This window comes from Pseudoliparis swirei, chromosome 2, assembly GCF_029220125.1.
Source record: "Pseudoliparis swirei isolate HS2019 ecotype Mariana Trench chromosome 2, NWPU_hadal_v1, whole genome shotgun sequence".
Lineage (NCBI taxonomy): Eukaryota > Metazoa > Chordata > Actinopteri > Perciformes > Liparidae > Pseudoliparis > Pseudoliparis swirei.
Genome location: NC_079389.1, coordinates 20,958,049 through 20,983,662, shown reverse-complemented (window position 1 = coordinate 20,983,662; position 25,614 = coordinate 20,958,049). Strand labels below are relative to the sequence as shown.

The 25,614-nt window shown below is 45.5% G+C and overlaps 1 protein-coding gene across 2 annotated transcripts; it reads left to right on the top strand.

Moving 5' to 3' along the window:
* The first annotated feature begins 307 nt into the window (after positions 1-307).
* On the top strand, positions 308-24,026 carry trappc10 (trafficking protein particle complex subunit 10). 2 transcript variants are annotated; one of them, XM_056423295.1, is made up of 23 exons: positions 321-683; positions 4,691-4,772; positions 6,938-7,073; positions 7,948-8,147; positions 9,494-9,689; positions 10,525-10,636; positions 10,757-11,004; positions 11,880-12,026; positions 12,322-12,436; positions 12,967-13,043; positions 13,201-13,292; positions 14,949-15,089; positions 15,182-15,291; positions 15,739-16,277; positions 17,515-17,656; positions 18,464-18,622; positions 18,723-18,952; positions 19,944-20,044; positions 20,160-20,283; positions 20,373-20,537; positions 21,260-21,440; positions 22,150-22,344; positions 22,429-24,026. In XM_056423295.1, exons 1-23 carry the CDS (start codon positions 623-625, stop codon positions 22,677-22,679), a joined length of 3,804 nt encoding a protein of 1,267 aa, XP_056279270.1. In that variant the 5' UTR covers positions 321-622; the 3' UTR covers positions 22,680-24,026. The 2 variants fall into 2 exon arrangements, with proteins under 2 accessions (XP_056279277.1, XP_056279270.1); XM_056423302.1 differs by lacking the exons at positions 21,260-21,440; positions 22,150-22,344; positions 22,429-24,026 and having other exon boundaries at positions 308-683; positions 19,892-20,044; positions 20,373-20,465.
* Positions 24,027-25,614: the final 1,588 nt, after the last annotated feature.

Sequence of the window (25,614 nt, the reverse complement as noted above, 5' to 3'; positions counted from 1 at the left end):
CTATTGTTCTGTCCATCCTGGAGAGGGATCCTCCTCTGTTGCTCTCCTGAAGGGTTCTTACCTTTTTTCCCCCTGAAGGGTTGTTTGGGAGTTGTTCCTGATCCGATGTGACGTCAAAGGTCAGGGATGTCTATGTGTTCAGATTGTAAAGCACTCTGAGACTAATTTATAATTTGTGAAAATGGGCTGTACAAATAAATGGAATTGAATTGAATTGTCATTCTACTCTCAATATCAATGAATCAATCAATCAATCAACCAATCTTTTATTACAGACTCACGGTCCAGATAGTACAACACGTGTACAATCAATATTAACAAATAATCAAACACATACCAAACTACAAGTAAAAAACAGAAAACAAAGAACTACCTTGTCCGTCAGCCTCACTGACTCCCGGTGACCGTGCGCACGGTGGCACCTCTCCCGACCGGAACACCTGTGATGGCGCCACGCAGGAGCTCCAGGTCGCTCCTTTAGTGACGCACAGTTTACGCACTTCCCGGAAGTGCAGCGGGGACACTGGGCCCCATCGATTCAACACAACTGCACACATAAGCATTTAGTAATAATAAAGCTCGGTTTGTCCACAATGTCCATGGAGTACTACCGCTAACACACATGGAGTGTCAAGAGGAAAAACCGATCATCTATACTATGGAGAACAAGCCGATTGTGACATGTGAGTGTTGATGAAACTAAAGCAGACGTTGAGTCTCATTCTCTTTCTGGTCTTGACAGCTAGCTAAGCTAAGCTACATCCAGTAGCTCGCTCCAGTCGAGCTAGCCGCTACCCGCCAGCTGGGAGGCGAAGTGGGGCTCGAACGTCTCCTCGTCGGGGCTTTTAATAGTTGCTAACCGCCACACCGGCGTTACGGTTTAACAGGCGACCCTGTTAACTGGCGACTTTTCAGCCGAATACGTCCGTTGTTGTCGTGGTTACGACGGCCGTTTGAAAAATAGGATAGAGAACACATATAGCTGTCCTCGTGAATGCCGCTTTGGTTTAGTGTCAAATACATAATAATATATAAATACCAATTAAACAATGCGGCATTCGCGGAGGTATATCTACGTGTCTTCTTCCTATTTTCAACACCTGTCTAACTACGACAACAATTGACGCGTTCGGTTCGAAGTCGTCAGTTAACACGGTCGCTTCTTCAACCGTAACACCGGCGGCGGGACGCGTCCACCCGGGGGGACGGCGGCCGTCTGTCGGCTAGCTCACGGCTACACTGACTACACGGGCCCCGGCTAACGAGGCGACGGCACGGCTAGTTCGGTGCAGTTTTCAGGGGAAAGGATGTCTCCGCTCCTCGCTCTGACAGCAGACATGGCGCGAGGGAGGCCGGGGGGTCAGCCGGCCATTCATAAATCCCCACTGAGGCTTCTCGGAGGGGTTATTTTTAGGAGCCGACTCTGGTGGTGGGAGTCGGGCTTATTTTGACACCGCAGGTTGCTTCCATTTTTAGCAAGTGTCCTCGCTCAGGTGCATGCTTTTTTTTAAGGTGACTAGATTAACCCTCCTGTTACCTTCAAATTTACACACAACTTTTACCCTTTTTGACCCCGGCAATTAAAACCTCCAGAAAATGATTAGAATTAATGTTTTTTCCCAACTTTAAGTGTGAGGTACTTTATGTTTGTTTACTACCTAAATAGCCCTTTTAAATAAATAAAAAAGGTTGATATTTCTTATATGTTTTACAGCCTGGGGTCAAATTGACCCCAAAGAACACTGATGCGTACAAGTTGTGTTCAGGACATTGAAAACATATCATCATGTGAATGTTACGTTTTCACAGTTGTCCCCAATAAATTAGGAAAAGTCAATTCAATTCAGTTTATTTGTAAAGCCCAATTTCACAAATTACAAATTTGTCTCGGAGTGCTTTACAATCTGTACACATAGACATCCCTGACCTTTGACCTCACATCGGATCAGGAAAAACTCCCAAATAACCCTTCAGGGGGAAAAAAGGGAAGAAACCTTCATGAAGTCATGAAATATGAAGCAAAAATATTTTTTTTAGAGACGTCAAACATTGAATGAGGTCAAATTGACCCTAAGGTAATAGGAGGGTTAAGAAATAACCAATTTAGCCCATAATGCTTTGCACCTGCTGTTTCTCTGTTGACCAATGTTCAATGATGCATACTTCAGGCTGTCTGTATCGTGTTTTCTTTTCTTTTCTTTTTTATTTGTTCTTTCTTATTATAGTGTAATTTCTAAACCGTTGACTCGGAGAGCCCTGCGCTATATTTCGAAAGTGTCTTGACTGTTGGTTTTGGCACAAATGGAAAAAAATAAAACCTTGAATCTTGTTTCTGGGCTCAAGTTGGCCTCTCAAGTTGCCCAATTTCTTTGGTCAACGGATGGTGAAGTTGCCAAATCCTGGAGGGGGACTCTTGTTTTGGAATTTAGACGAAAAGACCCTTTTTAAAAGTTTAAGCAAGATGTGTAAAGCAATACAATAACAATAATATGCAAGGTTTTATTTCTTCCCAACTTCGGCTCATCCCTGAACGTCCCATTAAATTGTTGCATTCATTGCAAAACTGACTGGACACACGTCAGAATATCCTCAGAAATGTGTTATATTCTCATCAAAAGTTTATTTGAACCACCTTCAGACTCCAAATGAACACGTCACAAAACTCAGATTTATAGACTCATGAATAAAAAAGGCGAGCATCTTAAGTTTTTAAACGTGTAACTTGCAGGACGGGCAGCGTTTGTCCTCTCGGCGCTTTGTGCGCGATCGACCCGCAGCTGTTCGCCTCGCAGCGCCGCGTCTGACGAGAGTTTTTTGATAGCCTGTGTGAACATTCAAAGGTCAGCTCCGTTGTGGAAACGACGCCGCAAGCTTTCACACACCGGAGAGATTTTCGCCCGGCAACACAACACTGTTCTAACACCCTCACTGGATCACGCTGGAACGACTTTTAGGAAAGATAGTCACGGTACGACCGTCAAGTCTGTTTATTTATACAGCCCATTTTCACAAATTATAAATTAGCCTCAGAGTGCTTTACAATCTGTACACATAGACATCCCTGACCTTTGACCTCACATCGGATCAGGAAAAACTCCCTAACAACCCTTCAGGGTAAAAGGTAAGAACCCTTCAGGAGAGAACAGAGGAGGATCCCTCTCCAGGATGGACAGAACAATAGATGTCATGTGACCAGAAGGAATCATGACACACAAATTAAAACACAGTAACAACACAATGAATACCACAGAGTGGATGAATAGTTGGTAGTAAAATAATAATAGTAACAATATTCATCATCATATAGTTTATTTATGTTTTTTGTTAGTACTCTTAAAGAGACAGGCGCGAAAACGGAGCATTTTAGACCGAGGGTGAAGACGGATATATTCCAAAAGGCAGGATGAGTAGATTCACGTTTTTGTGAACATTGAACTATTTTCTCGGAGAAACCCAGAGCAACTTGAACACGAGCATGATGGGTCGACCTTTTAAAATCACTCGTTCTTTTCCGTTTAAAAAAAAAAAAAAGAGGACCAAATGCTTTGTCTTTTCCAACTGGACGGGCCGATGCGGTTCTGGTTGTTTCGAGGATTCCACGCAGCACAGGTTCCGCCTCTCGGCGCTGAGACGACACGGTGGCGTCGGTTCAGCCACACACACTTAGGACATGAAGCGCCCTGAAGCACGACAACGGCAGAGAGCACGGCAACACGGAGCTGACGTCCAACGCCTTTTATGGCCAGTGAACCATCAGAAAGGATAAATTACAGTTTTATAAGTGAGTTCATAAGCAGTTAGTTACACGGTAAGATAAAAAACAATAAACATGTATATTATATACACCATTTAATCTGTCCTAAATAACTAAATCTACATTTTAATATCGTAAAGTTGCCCAGAAGACGGTTGAAGAAACATTTCATAGGTCGTCATCTTGACGAGGTCATAATCTATCGTGACACAATTACATAATCTGAATTGATGGTTGCATTCCTTTATACTGACTCGCATTTCTCAGCAAAGAATCGGAATAGATACAAATTATTTTCATGTGAATGCCGCGGCGTAGTTAAATCAAGCGACTGTTGTCGGTACGCGTCCGGGGATTTTCTTCTTCTTACAATTTCACTCGAGTTTACGCTCATTTTGCATCCCAACTCACTGAAAAGCACTCGGTGCTTCTCGTTGGTCGAGTTTCTAATTTACACGGGAGGACACAAAAAGGGGGCAGGGTGGGGGGTGTATTCTCAGTTTTTACATGAGTATGTTTGCATCTAATTCCGCGCCGAACGTATTTTGGTCAAACTCTGGTCCCGTGTCGCTTTACAATGACACGCCTCGAGTGTTCGAGGTTGTACTTTTCTACTGTTTCTGTCCCTCTTAACCCTCCTGTTGCCTTTCGGTCAATTTGACCCCAGGCTGTTTTTCACTGTGTCAAACATATAAGAAATATCAACTTTTTTATATATTTAAAGGGCTATTTAGGTAGTCAACAAACAAACATAAAGTACCTGACACTTAAACTTGGGAAACAATATTAATTCTAATAATTTTCTGGAGGTTTTAATTGCTGGGGTCAAATTGACCCGAGGGTAAAATATGTCCGTGAATGTGAAGGTAACAGGAGGTTAAAGCTCTTTGACGTCTTCACCTCTGGCCTAACGTTGACGTTCTCCTCCCCTCACAGGTGCTGGAGACCAGGCCTTGTTCACGTCTCTCTATACCTCATTGGCCCAGCAACTTCCCAGGGAGCCAATGGAGTGGAGGAGGTGAGTGCATGCTGGGAAAAAAACACCAGACGGCCACCTCACTGTAAACTTTGATTTAGTTTGTTTTGCCGTCGGAGTTTGCTTTTTACCTTCGCATTGAAAATGCGTAAGGTTATGTTTTGATCGCCGTGTATTTATTTATTTGCATGAAATTTGGTGGGATGATTGGTTATTATCCGGGGACCATTTGATTAGATTTTGGGATCGATCAGGTCAAAGGTCAAGGTTAAGTTCATGAAAAGGTCAAAACCTTCTTTTTACCATAGCGCGGTCAATTTTAATCCAATTGGCATGAAACTAATGCCAAAATGTTCACAATTCAATGCCCAATATTGTGATATGCGAAGGTATGCGCTCTACCGAGTGCCCGTTCTAGTTTATTTTGTTTCTGATCTTTGGTACAGGGGGTCCAGCTCTAGACATCATCACAGCACACGTGCATTACACATTCACAGAGTGAACCTGAAGCAGCGAGAGAGTGGATCGCAGTCGATCGACTGTTTGGAGAAGGAGAGGTTAGGTGCTGAGTGCAGGTCAGAGGGTCACTCCCTCCACTGCCTCTGCACTTTATGAGGCGGTCGTATAACTGGGAGCGCGTTGTTTATTTGAACGGCTTTATAACAATGCGTGCTGGTGCTTCGTGCACGTCAGGTGATCCTGACGCGGCTGTCGGCGACATCAGAAGAAAGTGTTCTTAAGGGGAATTGCCTCACCTTGAATTTGAAGCCACTTGAACTCGCTCGTGTGTGTGTGTGTGTGTGTGTTGTACTCCGAGCTTGTCCTTGTTTTGTTGGCGTAGCCGGGCCGCCCGTTGTTGCTTCCCATACCTGTTAGTGCACGCGAACGCGCCCTACCAGTTGGCTCACGGCCGCCGCCGCCGCTCTGCACCGCGCTCACACGGCGCTCACGGCCGACGGACGGCGTCCCGGCCGACAGCGCCGCCGTGCCGACGTCGGCACCGTCGGCCGGCTCGCCGTCGACATGTTGAGGGGACAAATGCTCCCTCTGATCTGGCTCCTTCCAAGTTTTTTAATATCTTGTCTGTACAGATATTCCCTTTTTTAAAGTTATTATTCAGTCATAAATGTGAGGTCACAGAAGTAAACCCCAGATGAGTGTCAGAGTTTGGATAAGCGACATCCTCGTGTTGCCGTGTGTATACAGGACTGTCTCAGAAAATTAGAATATTGTGATGAAGTTCTTTATTTTCTGTAATGCAATTAAAAAAACAAAAATGTCATGCATTCTGGATTCATTACAAATCAACTGAAATATTGCAAGCCTTTTATTCTTTTAATATTGCTGATTATGGCTTACAGCTTAAGAAAACTCTAAAATCCTATCTCATAAAATTTTAATATTTCCTCAGACCAAGTAAAAAAAAGATTTATAACAGCTGAGTGTTTGTCAAGGCTCAGGAAACCCTTGCAGGTGTTTCGAGTTAATTAGACAATTCAAGTGATTTGTTTAATACCCTACTAGTATACTTTTTCATGATATTCTAATATTTAGAGATAGGATATTTGAGTTTTCTTAAGCTGTAAGCCATAATCAGCAATATTAAAAGAATAAAAGGCTTGCAATATTTCAGTTGATTTGTAATGAATCCAGAATGCATGACATTTTTGTTTTTTTAATTGCATTGCAGAAAATAAAGAACTTCATCACAATATTCTAATTTTCTGAGACAGTCCTGTAGAAGGAGTTTCTGTTGGGAAGGTTAAAGGGAAAGATGGAAAATACTACACATCCTAGCTTTATTATCATTATCATAATTATTATTATCATTATATCATTATTATTACTATCATTATTATTATCATTATTATTACTATCATTATTTTTATTATTATTATTATCATTATTATTATTATTATTTTTATAATCGTTGTTGTGGTTATTATCATTGTATTGATGTAATTATTATTATTTATATTGGTAAGAAAGTCATATCCTTACATTTTTGTTTGTTTGTTTGTAAAGTAAACGTGTTTCCATAAACTGGGTTTTCGTTTTTAAGAGGAGTCGCTGCTCCGGTTCACTTCCTGTGGCGTGGGTCGTCCAGAGATCCGGACCACATGCTTGTGTTTGTCACAGTAAAGAATAACATTCACCGTCGTGGCGAGCGGCGTCCAGTCGGTGAAACTCTCTGCTCTCCGCTCCAGGACGTACGGCCGCGCTCCCAAGATGATCCACCTGGAGGCCAACTTCGTCCAGTTCAAAGAGGAGCTGCTGCCCAAGGAGGGCAACAAGGCGCTGCTCACCTTCCCCTTTCTCCACATCTACTGGACCGACTGCTGTGTGAGGAGCTGAAACACACACACACACACACACACTCACTCACTCACTCACTCACTCACTCACTCACTCACTCACTCACTCACTCACTCACTCACTCACTCACTCACTCACTCACTCACTCACTCACTCACTCACTCACTCACTCACTCACTCACTCACTCACTCACTCACTCACTCACTCACTCACTCACTCACTCACTCACTCACTCACTCACTCACTCACTCTCTCCCTTACTCTCTCACTCACTCCTTTACTCTCTCACTTACTCCTTTACTCTCTCCCTTACTCACTCACTCTCTTACTCACTCACGCGTTCTTCTCGTCGCCTCCGTCCTCCGCCGTGGAAACATCCTCGCTGTGTTCACTTACACAGGGTTCGTACGGTCGTGGAAAACCATGGAAAGGTCATGGCGTTTTTAAATGGTCACTTCCAGGCCTGGAAAAGTCACGGAAAAAACTTAAATCATAACAGTTTTGGAAAAGTCGTGGAAATGTGTTACAATCACATCATTTACGGCGAGTTTGATATAATTAATGTGTTTTTTTTAAAGAAAGACGCTCAAAATATAATCCGGCGTACGCTCTCAATACGCACACTTTTCTAAATTGTTCATATTTATAACGAGATTTCAGTTTGGTCATGAAACTTTGGTTTAAAGTCCTGGAAAAATCCTGGAAATCCACTGGTCAACATGTGTAAGAACCCTGTTTAAAGGAGAAGTAACCGTTACCTTTTTTTCCCCTCTGCGGTCATTCAATCAGTTCTATAGTTTTATTCGACCTGCGTCTGCAGAGCGATGTCGTGAATGTTCGCCGTCCTCCCCGCGTTGCTCTTTTATTCCACTGACCGTGCGTTGCTCCGCCTCGCCGCAGGACACGGAGGCGTACAAGAGCGCGGCGAAGGAGGACATGACGCGCTGGCAGAGCAGCCTGCGGACCCACGGCTCGGCGGACTGGGTCATCATCGTCGTGGAGACCAACGACACCAAGAAGAAGAACAAGACCAACATCCTGCCGCGCTCGTCCATCGTGGACAAAATCCGCAGCGACTTTTGCAACAAGCAGAACGACAGGTGAGGACATTGATACGTGTAAACAACAACAACAACAATAACCCGTACTGCTGCCCTTTCCATGATTACGAGTAGGTAACGGTTCTTGCCCCTCTCGCAGAATCAGTAACTTCTTTTAAATCACTTAATACTTCTTAACCCTCCTGTTACCTTTACATTTACTAACATATTTTACCCTCGGGGTCAATTTGACCCCAGCAATTAAAACCTCCAGAAAATTATTAGAATTAATATTGTTTCCCAAGTTTAAGTGTGAGGTACTTTATGTTTGTTTGTTGACTACCTAAATAGCCCTTTAAATATATAAAAAAAGTTGATATTTGATATTTCTTATATGTTTGACACAGCGAAAAACAGCCTGGGGTCAAATTGACCCCAAAGAACACCGACGTTAAACATTGAATGGGGTCAAATTGACCCTAAAGGTAACAGGAGGGTTAAAACCCATTTTTATAGAACCGCTTTGATGTGATCTCGTCCTTTTATGCAGAACTTTAGTTCCCCTAATTTAGTTTGTCTGGTTTTTTTTTCTATTTTAATTTTTATATACAGGACTGTCTCAGAAAATTAGAATATTGTGATGAAGTTCTTTATTTTCTGTAATGCAATTAAAAAAACAAAAATGTCATGCATTCTGGATTCATTACAAATCAACTGAAATATTGCAAGCCTTTTATTCTTTTAATATTGCTGATTATGGCTTACAGCTTAAGAAAACTCAAATATCCTATCTCTAAATATTAGAATATCATGAAAAAGTATACTAGTAGGGTATTAAACAAATCACTTGAATTGTCTAATTAACTCGAAACACCTGCAAGGGTTTCCTGAGCCTTGACAAACACTCAGCTGTTATAAATCTTTTTTTTTACTTGGTCTGAGGAAATATTAAAATTGTATGAGATAGGATTTTAGAGTTTTCTTAAGCTGTAAGCCATAATCAGCAATATTAAAAGAATAAAAGGCTTGCAATATTTCAGTTGATTTGTAATGAATCCAGAATGCATGACATTTTTGTTTTTTTAATTGCATTACAGAAAATAAAGAACTTTACCACAATATTCTAATTTTCTGAGACAGTCCTGTATATATATATATTAATTTTTTATTTTTATTTTAACATATATATTTTTTATCTTTTGTATTTTTTTATATATATATTTTTTTTTAAATTATTTAAATTTTTATATATATATATATTTTTTTCTTTTTTTCTTTTTTATAAATGTTATATTTGTTTCTTACTATTCCATTTGTTTGGCCTTGACTCTCTGTCGAGCACTTTGTAAACATTGTTTTTAAAGGTGCTATATAAATAAATATTATTATTATTGTTCCTCACGCAGGTGTGTGGTGCTGTCGGACCCCCTGAAGGACTCGTCCCGGTCTCAGGAGTCCTGGAACTCCCTGCTGCTCAAGCTGCGGACCCTCCTCCTCATGTCCTTCACCAAGAACCTCGGCCGCTTCGAGGACGACATGCGCACGCTCCGAGAGAAGCGCACGCAACCCGGCTGGAGCTTCTGCGAATACTTCATGGTCCAGGTGTGCAGACGGAAACAACTAATGATGATATGCATGTGTAATAAACAGCCGTTCGTGCATATTTAAATGCAGGTAGTTTCCGGGTTCGTACGGTCATGGAAAAACCTGGAAAAGTCATGGAATTTAAAAATGGTTATTTCCAGTCATGGAAAAGTCCTCTAAAAAAATTTTTTCGATACCAAAAGTTTTGGAAAAGTCCTGGAAATCTGTTATATTTATATGTTCATTTACACAGTTTGATTAAAAGAAAAAACATGTATACATATATATTTATTCTTTTAATCAATAATAATAATAATAACTTTATTTATATAGCACCTTTAAAAACAATGTTTACAAAGTGCTCCACAGAGTCAAAGCAAAACTAGTGGAATAGTAAGAAACAAACATTTAAAAATATATATTAAAATAAAAATAAAAAATCAGACAAACTAAATTAGGGGAACCAAAGTTCTGCATAAAAGAATAAACATTTATACATATATATTTATTCTTTTAATCAAACTATTGTCTCATTCATGTATACGAGATTTCACATCATGTTTGGTCATGGAAAATTTGGTTTAAAGTCATGGAAAGGTCATGGAAAGGTCATGGAAATCCATTGGTCAACATGTGTATGAACCCTGTCTCTAGACACAGGTCGTAATGCTGGGCCCCCTAAGGGAGGAGAACCAGAACCAGGACTGTAGTCAAATGAGAGGTTTTCTAAAAGGAGTCTGGTGCTCTGAAACACCACCGCGTCCGAGGAACCGCCACAATCAAGATGTGTGTGTCCCACTTCAACTGTGTCTCACATGTTTGTGTGTGTGTGTGTGTGTGTGTGTGTGTGCAGGAGGAGTTGGCCTTTGTTTTCGAGATGCTGCAGCAGTTTGAAGATGCCCTGGTCCAGTACGATGAGCTCGACGCTCTTTTTACTCAATACGTCCTCAACTTCGGCGCTGGAGGTGAGCGCGTGAAAACCAACTGCCGTGCACTTTCTGTTCCCGGGCTCGGCCCACTCCAGTTCTACTTCATTTCTATATATACTTTAGTTTCGGTCTGACGAGTCCACTCTCCGCCCACAGACACGGCCAACTGGCTGGGGTCGTTCTGCGCCCCGGTGCGCAGCTGGAGCGGCTTGCTGCTCCGGCGGCCCATCGACATGGAGAAGAGGGACGGGATCCAGCGGGGGGAGGCCAGCCTGTTGGACCTGCGGAGCTACCTGTTCTCCCGCCAGTGCACCTTGCTCATCTTCCTCCTGAGGCCCTGGGAGGTCACCCAGCGGGCCCTGGAGCTGCTGCACAACTGTGTGCAGGAGCTGCGGCTGCTGGAGGTAAACACTAGCGAGGGGCAGGAGGTGCACGAATAGAGGCGGCGTTAATTCAATTCACTTCAGTTTATTTGTATAGCCCATTTTCACGAATTAGAAACTCTCAGGTACATCGCTGAGAACTCCTACTTCTGCCCGGTGAGCAAACCGGTGCACGTGAAGAGGAAACGTGTGGAATGTGTTGAATATTTTATTGAACATTTATTGAATAACTTTTTATATTTTATTGAACATTTATTAAATAACTATTTTTATATTTTATTGAACATTTATTAAAGAACTTTCTATAATTTATTGAACATTTATTAAATAACTATTTTTATATTTTATTGAACATTTATTAGATAACTATTTTTAATGGATTTTAAAAATGTATTATTTTAAATATTCAATACAGTTCAGTTTATGTGTAGAGCCCATTTTCACAAATTATAAATGTGTCTCAGAGTGCTTTACAATCTACATGTAGACATCCCTGACCTTTGACCTCACATCGGATCAGGAAAAACTCCCAAACAACCCTTCAGGGGAAAAAAGGAAAGAACCCTTCAGGAGAGAACAGAGGAGGATCCCTCTCCAGGATGGACAGAACAATAGATGTCATGTGACCAGAAGGAACCATGACACACAAATTAAAACACAGTAACAACACAATGAATATGACAGAATGGATGAAGAGTTGGTAGTCGGCATATTCCACGATCCAGACCTCCACGCTCCATCAGGCAGATGGAGGTAGAGAGGAGGAGTGGGCGGAGTCTCAGCAGGGCCATGGCGTAGTTGGTCGTCGGCATTTTCCACGCTCCGCTCTGTCGTCGGACGGACGCCGAGGCTCCACCCAAACGGGACTGATGGCGGCGCCGTACGTTGTTGTGCAGGTGTCGGTGCTGGAGGGGGCGCTGGACTGCTGGGTGTTCCTCAGCTGCCTGGAGGTTCTGCACAGGATCGAGGGCTGCTGTGATCCGGCCCAGCTGGCCGCCAACTGCTCCCACACCGTCGGGCTGTGGGCCTACGCCACCGACAAGGTAAAGGAGCGCAGACGATCCCGTCGCGATGCAGAGAGGAAGACTCCGCTTCCACGTTTACGCCACAGCGAACATAGTCCGATGTCGAGACACCTCGCCCCACAGTTGCTCCCGTCTCTGTGTGAATGTGTGAAATAGTCCCGATGGGAAGGCGGCACCTGGCGCGGTAGCTCCTCCCATCGTGTGTGTGGGTGACGTCGTGTTGACGTGCTTTGAGTGGTGGGAAGGCCAGGAAAGAAAATAATGTGACCGTTTTTTTCGGATTTAATCCTTTTTTCCTCTGTGCCTCCTGCAGCTGAAGTCCCTGGGCGAGCTCTGCGGCCTGGTGTCAGAGAAGGGACCCACGTCCGAGGACCTGAACAGGACCGTGGACCTGCTGGCCGGGCTCGGGGACGAGAGGCCCGAGACCGGTGAGACTTCGGACTTCAGCTGTGAAGGAGAATTTGCATCTTGTCTGTACTTAAATTTTCAAGTCCTGCCAGTTGATAATGAGAAGTGGATTTCAGGTTTTTATATATATATATATTATATATTATATATATATAATATTTATATATATATTATATATTAATATTTATAATATATTTTATAAATATATTATATTATATATATATATATTATATATCAACATATAGATTGTGATGTCTGTCCCCGACACGACGAGCTGTGGTCGCCAGTCGCTCTTGTAACTTGTCGACTACTTCTTAGAAACAGTCGATGTGCAGCTATGAACCGAAGCAACGAAGCGTCTTCAGTCCGTCTTTCTGTCCGCTCTGTGTGTTACGTAACACTTCGGGTTTTTTTGTTTTTGTTTCCCTCTCGCGGAAACAAAGTGTAGCGCAGAGCTCGTCCGGTCGGATTTGTTTAGATCGGGACGTAACGAAGAATCTCAGCTGAAACAACAGTAAATGAACTTGATTTCCCGCCGTCTCGCCCGCAGTCAGCAGTCTGCAGAGCCCTTACAAGAAGCTGAAGGAAGCCTTGTCGTCCGTGGAAGCGTTTGAAAGACACTATCTGGTAAGTCCATGTACCCCCCCACGGCCTGGTGTTGCCTTTCAGCGGTTGGCAAAGCAGGAAGTCGGTGCAAATTTCCCCCGAATTCAAAACTTGATGTGAAAATGATGACGTAACCTCCCTCTCGGTAGAAACGGTTGTTCATCTCTCTCCTCATCAGGAGCTCTCCCACGCCGCCATGGAGATGTACAGCGCCATCGGCCGGCTGCGGTCCGCCCGACTGGTGGGGAAGAGCCTCGCCGAGTTCTACATGTGAGGAAATGCACACGGCTCTCAGAGCGACGCGCGTCCACGCTGCCGTTTCCCGTTCCCCGTTCCCGTGGCCGATCGGGCCTTTTTCTCCAGAACTGTCAATCGGACCACGACCCTCCGGACGAGGACAGAATAAATGAAAAACACTCACGTGGGGCGACGGAGATTTAAAATGCACGCGAAGCCCTAAACGTGCATTTCAAATGCACATTCCTCAGAGTCATGCGGTTTCTTCAAGCTGCAGAGAAGTCAGAGCAAGGTTTTAGTTTTTCTCAGAATAAAATATCATAAACTATGTTTTTCTTTAGTCCCAGGATAGGATAGTGATCTTTCTTTAAATCATTTTATTTTAGGTTTTTACAAGTTACACTAGACAATCAAAAACAACAACGAATAAATAAAAATTACATAACAATCAGACAAGGAAGAAAAAAAAGAAAAACATGAATCATAAATCATAAATAGCATAGTGATCTTATATCCACACGGGGGTTGCAAACCTCAACCTCACCACTAGAGGCCGCCACTTCCCACACACACACATTGGGCCCCAAACGTTGAGGTCCTCCAGCTGATGGGAGAGAACAAACCAAGTGAACTGGGCCTCTGCCGCGCGATGATGTCATAGTTTCTAAATACAGATCGCCAGACACCAACCGATAGCAGATGGATGGTTCATCACCCTGTTTTCACAGGAGACGCCAGCCATGAAATATATTTTTCGAGTGGCAATTTAATACCTCTACCTTTTAAATATGAAAAATATTGACAGTCCAGTCTCGTCCTGGAAGTACGAGAATCGTACAGATAATATCTGTTGATGTCGAGTTGACTTCACTTGAAGGTAGCATTTTACAGACGAGCACATGCAATGTCATTACCTTCGCATTGAAAATGCCGGAAGGTTATGTTTTGATCGCCGTGTATTTATTTATTTATTTATTTATTTGTATGCGTGTTATTCGCAAAACTCAAAAAGTATTGAACCGAATCACATGAAATTTGGTGGGATGATTGTTTATTATCCGGGGACCAGTTGATTAGATTTTGGGATCGATCGGGTCAAAGGTCAAAGGTCATGAACAGGTCAAAATCTTTCGCAGAACTCAAAAAGTATTGAACCGAATCGCATGAAATTTGGTGGGATGATTGTTTATTATCCGGGGACCAGTTGATTAGATTTTGGGATCGATCGGGTCAAAGGTCAAAGGTCATGAACAGGTCAAAATCTTTCGCAGAACTCAAAAGTATTGAACCGAATCGCATGAAATTTGGTGGGATGATTGTTTATTATCCGGGGACCAGTTGACTAGATTTTGGGATCGATCGGGTCAAAGGTCAAGGTCAAAGGTCATGAACAGGTCAAAATGTTCTTGAATCGCATGAAATTTGGTGGGATGATTGGTTATTATCCGGGGACCATTTGATTAGATTTTGGGATCAATCGGGTCAAAGGTCAAGGTCATGGAAAGGTCAAACTCTTTTTTTGCCATAGCACGATACATTTTTGTCCAATTGGCATGCAACTAATGCCAAAATGTTCATAATTCAATGCCCAATCTTGTGATATGCGACGGTATGCGCTCTACCGAGTGCCCGTTCTAGTTCTGTAGATGTATTGTGAGAAAAACAAGGGTCTGTGTGTGTGTTTATTAGGAGGAAGGGGGACCCCGAGCGGGCGGAAACCTTCTTACAGGAAGCTCTGAAGTCGTACACATCGGAGGGGTGGAGCCTCCCCGTCACCCACACCAGGAAACAGATCGCCGAGTGTCAGAAGCTGCTGGGCAGAACCGAAGAGTATCCTTCCAAACAGAGAGGGTCGGTCGTTGCCGCCCGTCAGAGCCCGAGCCGCGCGTTAGCGATTGCTTTTCCTTGACGAGCCGCCGCAGCTACTTGCAGACCAGCGCCTTGCTGGCCGGCGACGCCAATCTGACCATGGAGGAGAGGAAGCACTTTTGCCAAGAGATTCTGACGTTCGCCGGCAAGTCTGAGGATCAGCGTAAGTGACGGCGCTCGGCGCGGCGCGAGAGCGACGAGTTGGCATCGTACGGTCGTGGAAAACCTGGATGAGTCACGGAATTTTTAAATGGTCACTTCCAGGCCTGGAAAAAAACTTAAATCATAAAAGTTTTGGAAAAGTCATGGAAAGTTTGCCGAGTTTGAAATAATTAATATGTTTTTTTTAAAGAAAGACGCTCAAAATATAAGCCGGCGTACGCTCTCAATACGCAACATTTTCTAAATTGTTTGTGTTTATTCCGAGATTTGGTGAAAAGTCCTGGAAAAGTCCTGGAAATACATTTGTCTAAATGTGTAAGAACCCTGAACGACCCGCGCGTACGCTTCCTGTTCCAGCGGCGAACCTCGGTTTAAAAACACCCGTCGATTTCCCACGTTAACGCCGTGCTTCATCGACTCGTGTTCCCCCCCCTCCCCTCCCCCGCAGCACCCAAAGCGACCCTCAGCATGGCCGTCTTCTCGCAGCTCACGCGGCTCCAGTTCCGGCCGGCCACGGCGTCGGTGCACTCCGGCGCCGTCCTGCAGGCGGAGCTCACGCTGCGCTGCCTGATGCCCGTGTCGGTGCACATCCAGCAGCTGGCCGTGAGCGTCCACTTCGACCTGGAGCGCGCCGGCACCAACGGGCGGTCCAAGGGAGCGTCGAGGCCCGCCAACCCGGGCACGGTGGAGTTCAGCCAGGCCCCCGCGGCGGCGGCCTGGCCCTCCTCGGCGGCCGGCCCCCCGCTGGAGCTCGACGAGATCCAGGACCGGAGCCCCACGGACAATTCCCTCAACTCCACGGGACTGGTGTGCAAGAACACTCACCTGGTCATGCGGCGCCACGACGGCGGCGGCGGCTCGCCGACGGACACGCCCGCCTGCGTCGGCCCTCCCGCCGTGACCACCGTGAAGGACGGCGGGCAGATGCTGAGAGTGAAGGACGTGACGCTGGAGCCCGGGAACAACATCATCGTGTTCACAGCACCGGTAGGAGACACGCTGAGCTCATCTCTCTCTCTCTCACTCGCTCTCTCACTCTCTCTCACTCTCTCACTCTTACTCTCTCTCACTCTCTCTCTCTCTCTCACTCTCACTCTCACTCTCACTCATTCTCTTTCTCTCTCACTCTCTTTCTCTCTCACTCATTCTCTCTCTCTCTCTCACTCTCTCACCTCACCTCACTCATTCTCTCACCTCTCACCTCTCTCACCTCACCACCATTCTCTCTCTCTCACTCTCACACTCTCTCTCTCTCTTACTCACTCTCTTTCTCTCTCACTCTCACACTCTCTCTCTCTTATTCTCACTCTCTCACTCTTTCTCTCTCACTCTTTCTCTCTCACTCTCACTCTCTTTCTCTCTCACTCTCACTTTCTTTCTCTCACTCTCTCTCTCGCACTCTCTCACACTCTCTCTCTAACTCTCACACTCTCTTTCTCTCACTCTCTCTCACCTCTCACCTCTCTCTCACCTACTCTCTACTCTCACCTCTCTCTCACCTCACCTTACTCTCTTCTCTCTCTCACTCTCACTCTCTCTCACTCATTCTCTTTCTCTCTCACTCTCTCACTCTCTTTCTCTCTCACTCACTCTCTCACTCATTCTCTCTCACTCATTCTCTCTCACTCTCTCTCTCTCTCTCACACTCTCTCTCTCTTACTCACTCTCTCACTCTCTTTCTCTCTCACTCTCACACTCTCACTCTCACACTCTCTCTCTCTCACTCCTCTCTCACCTCTTCTCTCTCACCTCTTCTCTCACCTCTCTCCCACCTCTCTCTCTCACCGCACTCTCACACCTCTCTCACTCTCTCTCTCACCTCTTCTCTCACCTCACCTACCTCCTCTCACCTCTCACCTCTCTCGTACTCACCTCTCTCTCTCTCTCACCTTACTCTTCACCTTCTCTCACCTCACCTTACTCTTCACCTCACCTCTCACCTCTCTCTCACCTCACCTCTTTCTCACTCTCTCTCCACCTCTCCTCACCTCACTCTTACTCTCTCACTCCTCACCTTCTCTCACTCTCTCACCTCTCACCTCACTCTTTCACCTCTCACTCTCTCTCTCTCTCACTCTTACTCTCTTTCACTCTCACTCTCACTCTCTCTCTCTCTCTCACTCTCACTCTTACTCTCTGTGTCTCTCTCTCTCTCTCTCTCACACACACACACACAGACCTTGTTTTCTCTCTCCTTCAATCCGTCCCTCTGTCTGCTCCGCAGAGCGGGCAGCCGGGTACCTACACGCTGCGCCAGCTGTACGCCACCGTGGGTCAGGTGCAGTTTGTGCTGCCTCACATCTACCCGTCGGTCCAGTATGAAGTCTATTCCCAGGAGCCCCAGCTCACCGTGGAGCCGCTCTCAGGTCAGATTATTAAAAATGTTTTGGTTTTCCATGAAAACTCACACTTTTATTTATCAAATGAATTGCCCAATTAATAGAAAATATAGTCAAGACATTGACAAGGTTAGAAATACAGATTTTTATTTTAAATATTAATGTTCTTCAAACTTGTCCTTCAAAGCAAGGCCAGTTTTATAGATTCTCTCACCAGCATAACTGTTTTCAGCTGCGCTCACATAAAAAGGGTTTCCAAGGGTTTTCTACCCCTCCGTTTGTCTTCTAAGGAGATAACACAATGTACCATTAGAACACTGGAGATTGGCCTCTGCACACCTCTGTAGAGACTTCATTAACAACCAGAGAATACTCATTTACCACATTAACTATGTATAGAGTGTATTTATGATTCATGTAATGTTATCTTCATTTAAAGAAAACGGTGCTTGGAAAAAGTGACCCCAAACTTTTGTAGTGTATGATATCTACAATCTGACCAATCTGATGTTATGGTATTGTTTTTTCCACCCAGGGATTTTTAAAGGTTGTTGTAATCTGATACGGGGTCCTCGGCTGTGGATAATATTTTATTGAACCTCGTATCATGTGCTTGTGAAAGGCTGAATCTCCGTCAGCTGTAAATGTGTGCGAGTAATCTGGTGCTCTTCTAGTCTGGAACACCAAAGGTCACTGAGAATCAAAAGGTCACTGACGCTAAATATAACACTTTCACACTCATGTCTAAAGGGATGAAATTGTGACCGCACTTCCTGTTTCCTGTCTCATGAATTAACTTTAATTACGTGTGTGTGTGTGTGTGTGTGTGTGCAGAGCCCCTGTTGGCCGGCCTGCCCCAGATGGTGAAGTTCACTCTGCTGACGGGTCACTACGCCGTGAAGAAAGGCGACGCCCTGCAGCTCAGCAACACCGACACCATGCCCGTCCTGCCCTCCGCCAGCTGCACCGCCCGCATCACCAGCCCCGCCGCCGGTCAGTGGCCATCTCTTTTTCTTTTAAACGACTGAAACCGCCTGTGTCTTTAAAAAAAAGAAGAAGTTTTCTTCACTCTCTTCCCGCCCGCTGTGTTCAGAGTTGGTGGGCGAGAGCTCGCTGTTCATCCAGTCGTCGGAGAAGGTGACCAGCATCAGCCTCCCGGCCACGCCGCCCTACCACACCCTGGAGTTCCACCTGGAGGTCCTGTGCCTCATCCCGCACGGCGGCGAGCGGCCCGCCAACGAGAGGCTCACCAACGGGGAGGTCCGGCACCGGCCGCGCAGCTACAGCCACCCCGACGTGCCCATGACCGCCATCGACCAGAGGGTGAGAGAGGGAGGGAGGGAGGGTGAGAGAGAGGGAGGGGGGAGAGGGAGGGAGAGGGAGAGAGAGAGAGGGTGAGAGAGAGGTGAGAGAGAGAGGTGAGAGAGAGGAGGGAGGAGGTAGAGAGGAGAGAGAGAGGGGGGAGGAGGGGAGGGAGAGAGAGAGAGGGGGAGGAGGGGAGGGAGGAGGGGGAGGAGGGGAGAGAGAGGGGAAGGAGGAGAGAGAGAGGCACGGAGGGAGAGAGAGAGGGGAGGGAGTGAGAGAGAGACAGGAGGGAGGGGGAGGAGGGAGGAGGAGAGAGAGAGAGGGGAGGGAGAGAGAGAGGAGGGAGAGAGGGGAGGAGGTAGGGAGAGAGAGAGGGGAGGGAGGAGAGAGGGAGGGGAGAGAGGGGAGAGAGACAGGGGAGGGGAGAGGAGAGAGAGGGGGAGGGAGGAGAGAGAGACAGGGGAGAGGGAGAGAGAGAGGGGGAGGGAGGGAGGGAGGGAGAGAGAGAGGGAGGGAGACGGAGGGAGAGAGAGAGAGGGGGAGGGAGGGAGAGAGAGAGAGACAGGGGGAGAGGGAGGGAGGGGGAGAGTGAGAGAGGGGGAGGGAGGTTTCTGATGGTGCAGCTCTGAGTTCTGTCTCTACAGTAACTTGGAGCTTTAAGAATTATTGATTTATGGATTTAACAGGCGACTATTTTTGATAAACCATTCCATATTTGTTATTTCTCAAACTAAAATAACCAACATGTTGATATTTTCAGCGCCTCCTGGTCTTATTTTATAGTAAAGTGGATATCTTTGAGTTGACAAGACATTTGACTTTGGGCTGATGCGTAAAAAAACTACTTACGTGTTTATTACTGTTTTCTAATGTTTCATGGACTAAACGATAAATCGCTTATTTGAGAAAGTATATAAAAAAAAAAAGAGAAGTAGTCATTATAATTTGCCTCGTCAGCCGTTTTCGTCCCTTGAGGTGATTTGGTGGTTCCGCTGGTGTCCGTCCACAGATGTCCATCGACTGTCCGTGGTCCATCTACTCCACGCTGCTCGGCCTCACCTTCTACATCCCCTTCAAGACCAAACACACTCTGCTCTCCGCTGGGAACCGGTGAGCGCTCCACCGGCCTCACGGCTCGGGTCACGACTCACGTCCTTATTTAATATTGACGCCGCTCTCCTCGCTCCTTCGCTCATGCAACGTTTTTTCTCCCCGACCCCCGCAGGAAGTACATCCAGGTGTGTGTGCAGAACGTGTCGGACGTGAACTTCACGCTGGCGCAGGTGCAGCTGGCGGAGAAGCCGCAAGCGTCGCTGGAGCTGCAGTCCCTCAACACCAAAAGTCAACAGGTGAGCAATCGACAACGAAATAAAGGAAACGAGAAAGATGGCTCTCGGGCCACACACACACGAATTCCAAATCGTGTGTGTGTTTGTAGCTTTTGTGTAGCAAGCACAGCGTGTTCTGCTTGTGGGAGGTGAGGTGGAAGGACGACCTGCCCTCCTGCCTCCAGTGCGTCTTCTCCGCCAACTTCTCTCCACCCAAACAAGACGTCGCCACCTTCAAACCCTTCCACTACCAGTTCCAGCTGGAGAGAGTCACGGTGAGTCTGCTTCAAAAACACACACATACATATATATATATCTCTTTTTATATATGTCTATATATAGATATATCTATATATATATTATGTATATTTATATATAGATATGTATGTGTATATATATGTATATAAACGATAAATATATGTATATATATAGATATGTATGTGTATATATATATATATAGAGACTACTGTTCAAAAGTTTGAGGTCACCCAGACAGTTTCGTGTTTTCCACACTTTTATTCATCAAATAAATTGCAAAATTTCCATAAAATATAGTCAAGACATTGACATGGTTATAAATAATGATTATTATTTTAAATATTAATGTTGTTCTTCTTGTGGCTCAAAGGAAGGCCAGTTTTATAGCTTCTCTCACCAGCATAACTGTTTTCAGCTGCGCTCACATAAAAAGGGTTTTCAAGGGTTTTCTACCCCTCCGCGAGTCTTCTAAGGTGATAACACAACGTACCACTAGAACACTGGAGATGGGCCTCTACACACCTCTGTAGAGACTTCATTAAACACCAGAGAATAGTCATTTACCACATTAATAATGTATAGAGTGTATTTATGATTCATTTAATGTTATCTTCATTGAAAAAAAACCTGCTTTTCTTTGAAACATAAGGACATTTCTAGGAATGGTGGTGTTTATATTTTTTCATAGATACACATTCTGTCGCCGGTTGCTCGAACGTCTCTGTGTGTTTTCAAACAGACGTTGTACAGCGTGAGAGCCGAGATCCTGCCCGCCGGCGGCGAGCAGCACTGCCGCTCCGGCTTCCTGTGCGGCCTCGAGGTTTGCATAACGCGACTGACCGAGCCCGCCGAGGGCGAGGCGGCGGAGGACAGCAAGACCGACGCCGACGGCCTCAAAACCACCAAACTCATGTATGAAGGTACGTCGAGGGAGGAGGAGGAGGAGGAGGAGGAGGAGGAGGAGGGCGCGGCCACCGGGGCGTCGCTCCGAAGGAACGACAGATGAAAGGAAACGGATAACGGCAGCGGAGCTGGACAGTGGCAATGTGGAAAGAGAATTGTCAATAATGAGTCTTTAATCCAGGAACATGTGTTTACAGCGACTCCAATGGGAAGAGAAACATAACATTTAAGCTCTCTCGATTGCGCAATACAGGCCAGATTACTGCATCGCTACAAATGAAACTCAAACGTTCGTTATTTGCGACTCTGAAAGATTCGAGTCACGTGTTCCTACGACGACTGAATCTAAAAAAAGAAAAGAAGAAGTGAAGAGTTTAACAAAATAAAACGTATAGGTAGATATATACTTTATTAATCCCCAAGGGGAAATTTGTCGTCACAGTAGCAGCACCAATAAACTAAACACACAAGAATAAAATATAAAATATAAAAAACAGGGATGAAAGATATAGATGTATACAAGTAAAATACAAAATGAAGTATATATATGTATATAAAATGAAACGTATATATTTATACACACAAACAAATATTATACAATGACTGTGCAAAGTAAAATATAAAATATATATACAACATATATGCATACACAATACAATACTAATGACTGCAGTGTAAAATTAAATTAAATATAAAGTGTGTGTGTGTGTGTGTGTGTGTCCACAGTGGCCGACAGCAGCAGTAACTGGGCGGTGTGCGGGAAGAGTTCTGGGATGGTGTCCATGCCCATGGCGGCGGACGCCACCCACAAGGTGCAGATCGAGGTGATGCCTCTGTTCGCGGGTCACCTCCCCTTCCCCAAGATCAAAGTGCTGAAGTACCTGCCTCACACGGCGGCGGTGGCCATCCAACCGGACCCCGGTAAGACACGGACGAGCCAAATGTAAGTCCTCGCCGCCGCCGCCCTCCCCGCTGACCTTCCCGCCTCTGCCTCGCGTCCCCCAGACAGCTGCGTGGAGAACGACAGCCTCTCCCTGCTGGACAAGGCGCTGGACGACCAGGGCGACACGGCGAGCATCCGCAGCCGGGGCAGCGTGCACTCGGTGGGCAGCGGCGACCAGCAGCAGCAGAGGGGCGTGGCCATGCCGCGCCTGGAGGCCTTCGCCGCCGGGCAGGTGTTCAACCACAGCCACGCGCAGCAGGTCCTGGTGCTGCCCGCCACCGACGACCACATCATGGAGGTCAACGCCACATGACCCCGGTGACGAGAGCGCCCGCCCCTCCTTCTCATAGAACCGAACCCGCCCCCCCCTCCCCCGAGTGGACTCTGCTGAGCTTTTTTTTTGCTCCGGGGCGGATCGGGTCTACGAGTCCATGGCCAAGACCCCCCACCCCCCCGAGCATGAAACGTTCACGCCACCGGAGACATTACGGACCGGACACGGTGAAGATCCGCTGACAACACTTAAATAAAGATTTCTTCTTTGCCATACTTTGTACATAGCTCATTGGATGGATTTATAGTTATAAAAAAATATATATATATATATATTATGGACTCAATCAAACTGAAGAATAGCAGTCCTGATTGTCCCATGATGCACCACGGCCCTCGGCCGCCGGAGCGCTGGCCCTTTAACTGGAGTTCTGGTCCCTCTCGCGTAGTCGCCGCTTTTACATTTCAGATGTTTTGCCTTCTACGAATCACATTCAAGTTGCTGGAATATAATATAGAATATAAAGTTCAAAGGAAAAAAGAAAAGGAAACACGAGGCAGGTCACCAGACTGTGATGTCACGGCGGGACTCGTCTCGTGGATCGGGCGTCATTTAGTATTCCCTTCACAAGATCTAATAACGCATAAAAAACACTTACAACTACTAACATGACGTTTTGATTTTGAGGTCAAGATTGATTTGCCTCAGTAAAATATGCATCTTCGGTCTGTTTTTCTTCCCTTTTTCCCCGATTTAATTCTCGAAAATCTTTGAAACATTTCTAAGCAATTTCCTGTCGAGAGTTATTTATTTAGATGATGCATCGGAACACCTGAAGAAAGGAAACGCGCACCTGTCCGACACCGCGCTGGACTCTGAGCGTCGGTTGAATCGCTCCCGGCGAACAGAAACGTGTTTTCGGACCTGAAGTCTTTCGGTGATTACGGATCTCCAACGAGAGAATAACTTTATTTATTTTGAACGAATTCGTGTGTCCTCCGACTGAAATGCAAACATTCTGAAATGTAGAGTGTGTGTGTGTGTGTGTGTGTGTGTTTCGCCAGTGCACATTATTGTCTATTGTCTTACACACGCTGTAGATTGTTCATATACAGTGTGTGTATTTATTCTGTGTGTGTGTGTGTGTGTGTGGACAAATGAATGAAGTGAGAATTATTGGATTTATTTGTTCATTTCTTTGAGGATAAATGTCATCTAATTATGATCTCCCTCTCCCTCTCTCTCTCTCTCACACACACACACACACAGTGTAACTGCAGCCTCCTGCTCCTCTTTGACCTACTGTACATACTGATTTGTAAATAATGATTCAAATCCAAATCATCTTTGATTGCCAACTATATTAAAACAAATCATTGGAACTGACTTGATGTGTGGTGCTTTACAGACGGAGCGTGAGCGAGACCACTCGCAGTGAAGGGGGGGGGGCACGTTCAGGGACACTCATTAAATGTAGTCCATCAAAACGGTATGAAAGGACTTGAAGCCCATTTCCGCCACTAAAAATGTTAGGGATAGAAAGTCATAATTATGAGATCAAATCAAATTGCAGATACTTAAACAGGCGCTGCTCTTCAGCATAACTCACCCTAGACGACAGAAATGGATCTTCAGTATATTGAAGACTATTTTAAACGTGGCTTTTCAACGGATGAAATACTTCGATTGCTTTCTTGTTAACGTGGGATTATGAGATTATCTCATAATTCTGACTTTTTGACCTGGACACACCAGACAGGGAGGTGATTTCTGAAGGCTTCACATCAGTGATGTCATCTCTCATAACTGATGGTGATATTGGCGTGCTCTGCTCCATTGATATGTATGTATTCCTGTTATTGTAATAACACCATCAACATGCCGGTTAGGAATGTTGTTACGGCAACGCTCCAAACTAAACCAAAGAACACCAACTAGTCTCTTCAGTCTCGTGGGTTTGAGCGACCTTCCAGGCGTCCGTCGTCGTGACCACGACACCGTGGCGCTCGGCCGTGACGTGGAGCTCAGACCACTCGCCCGTAAAGTGTCATGTCGTCACCGGAGTGCTGAGTCAGCGCTTTCTGTCTCCAGGGCTGCGTACCTGAGTGAGGAGTAATCAGTGACATTGGACACACCTGGGCCCCTCGTTCAGTTTGAAGGATTACAAAAAGGAGGTTCCTCAAATGGGCACTAGGGGGCGCAAGAAAACTGTGTGTGTGTGTGTGTGTGCATCCTTAACTAAAGTGATTTAAATGTCTTATGAGTGAGACTCGCATTCAAAACAGAGAAAGCAAAAACAATGAAGGGAGAACTTTGTAAAAATGGGCAAAATAAAAACATCAGAGACACAAAAACAACAGACAACATGAAGCATCAAGTCAATAAATATATAATTACATTAAATATATACAATAGTCAGACACAGACAAACAACAAAAGACATACATGCAGGTCGGACAGAGATCTGACAACAGACAGTCAACAACAGACAGTCAACAACAACAGACCGTCAACAACAGACAGTCAACAACAGACAGTCAACAACTGACCGACAGAGCGAAAGTTCCACAAGGACAGAAGGACAGAACAGATTCCCCTAAATCCCTCACATGGGAATTTAAACTGCTTTGTGTTTGGAGAGTTTCATCTCTAATATCTCTTTGTGTTTCGCTGGTGACCCCGTGACCCTGTGACCCCGTGACCCTGTGACCCTGCCGGACCCTCAGAATACATGTTCACAACGACATTATTCAACACTGTTGAAGTGGCGTGCTGTTGTTTTCTTTGCTGAGGACCCCTCCCCCCCTATCACATGCATGCCTGCCCCCCCCTTCCTTATCACCCGCATGCCCCTCCCTTCTCACCTGCCCCCCTCCCTTGTCACCTGCATGTCTGCCTGCTTCTCATTAACATAATGAGCTGCACGCCGGGAGGTTCACACTAAACCCCGCCCACTTTGTGGGGATCACTCCAG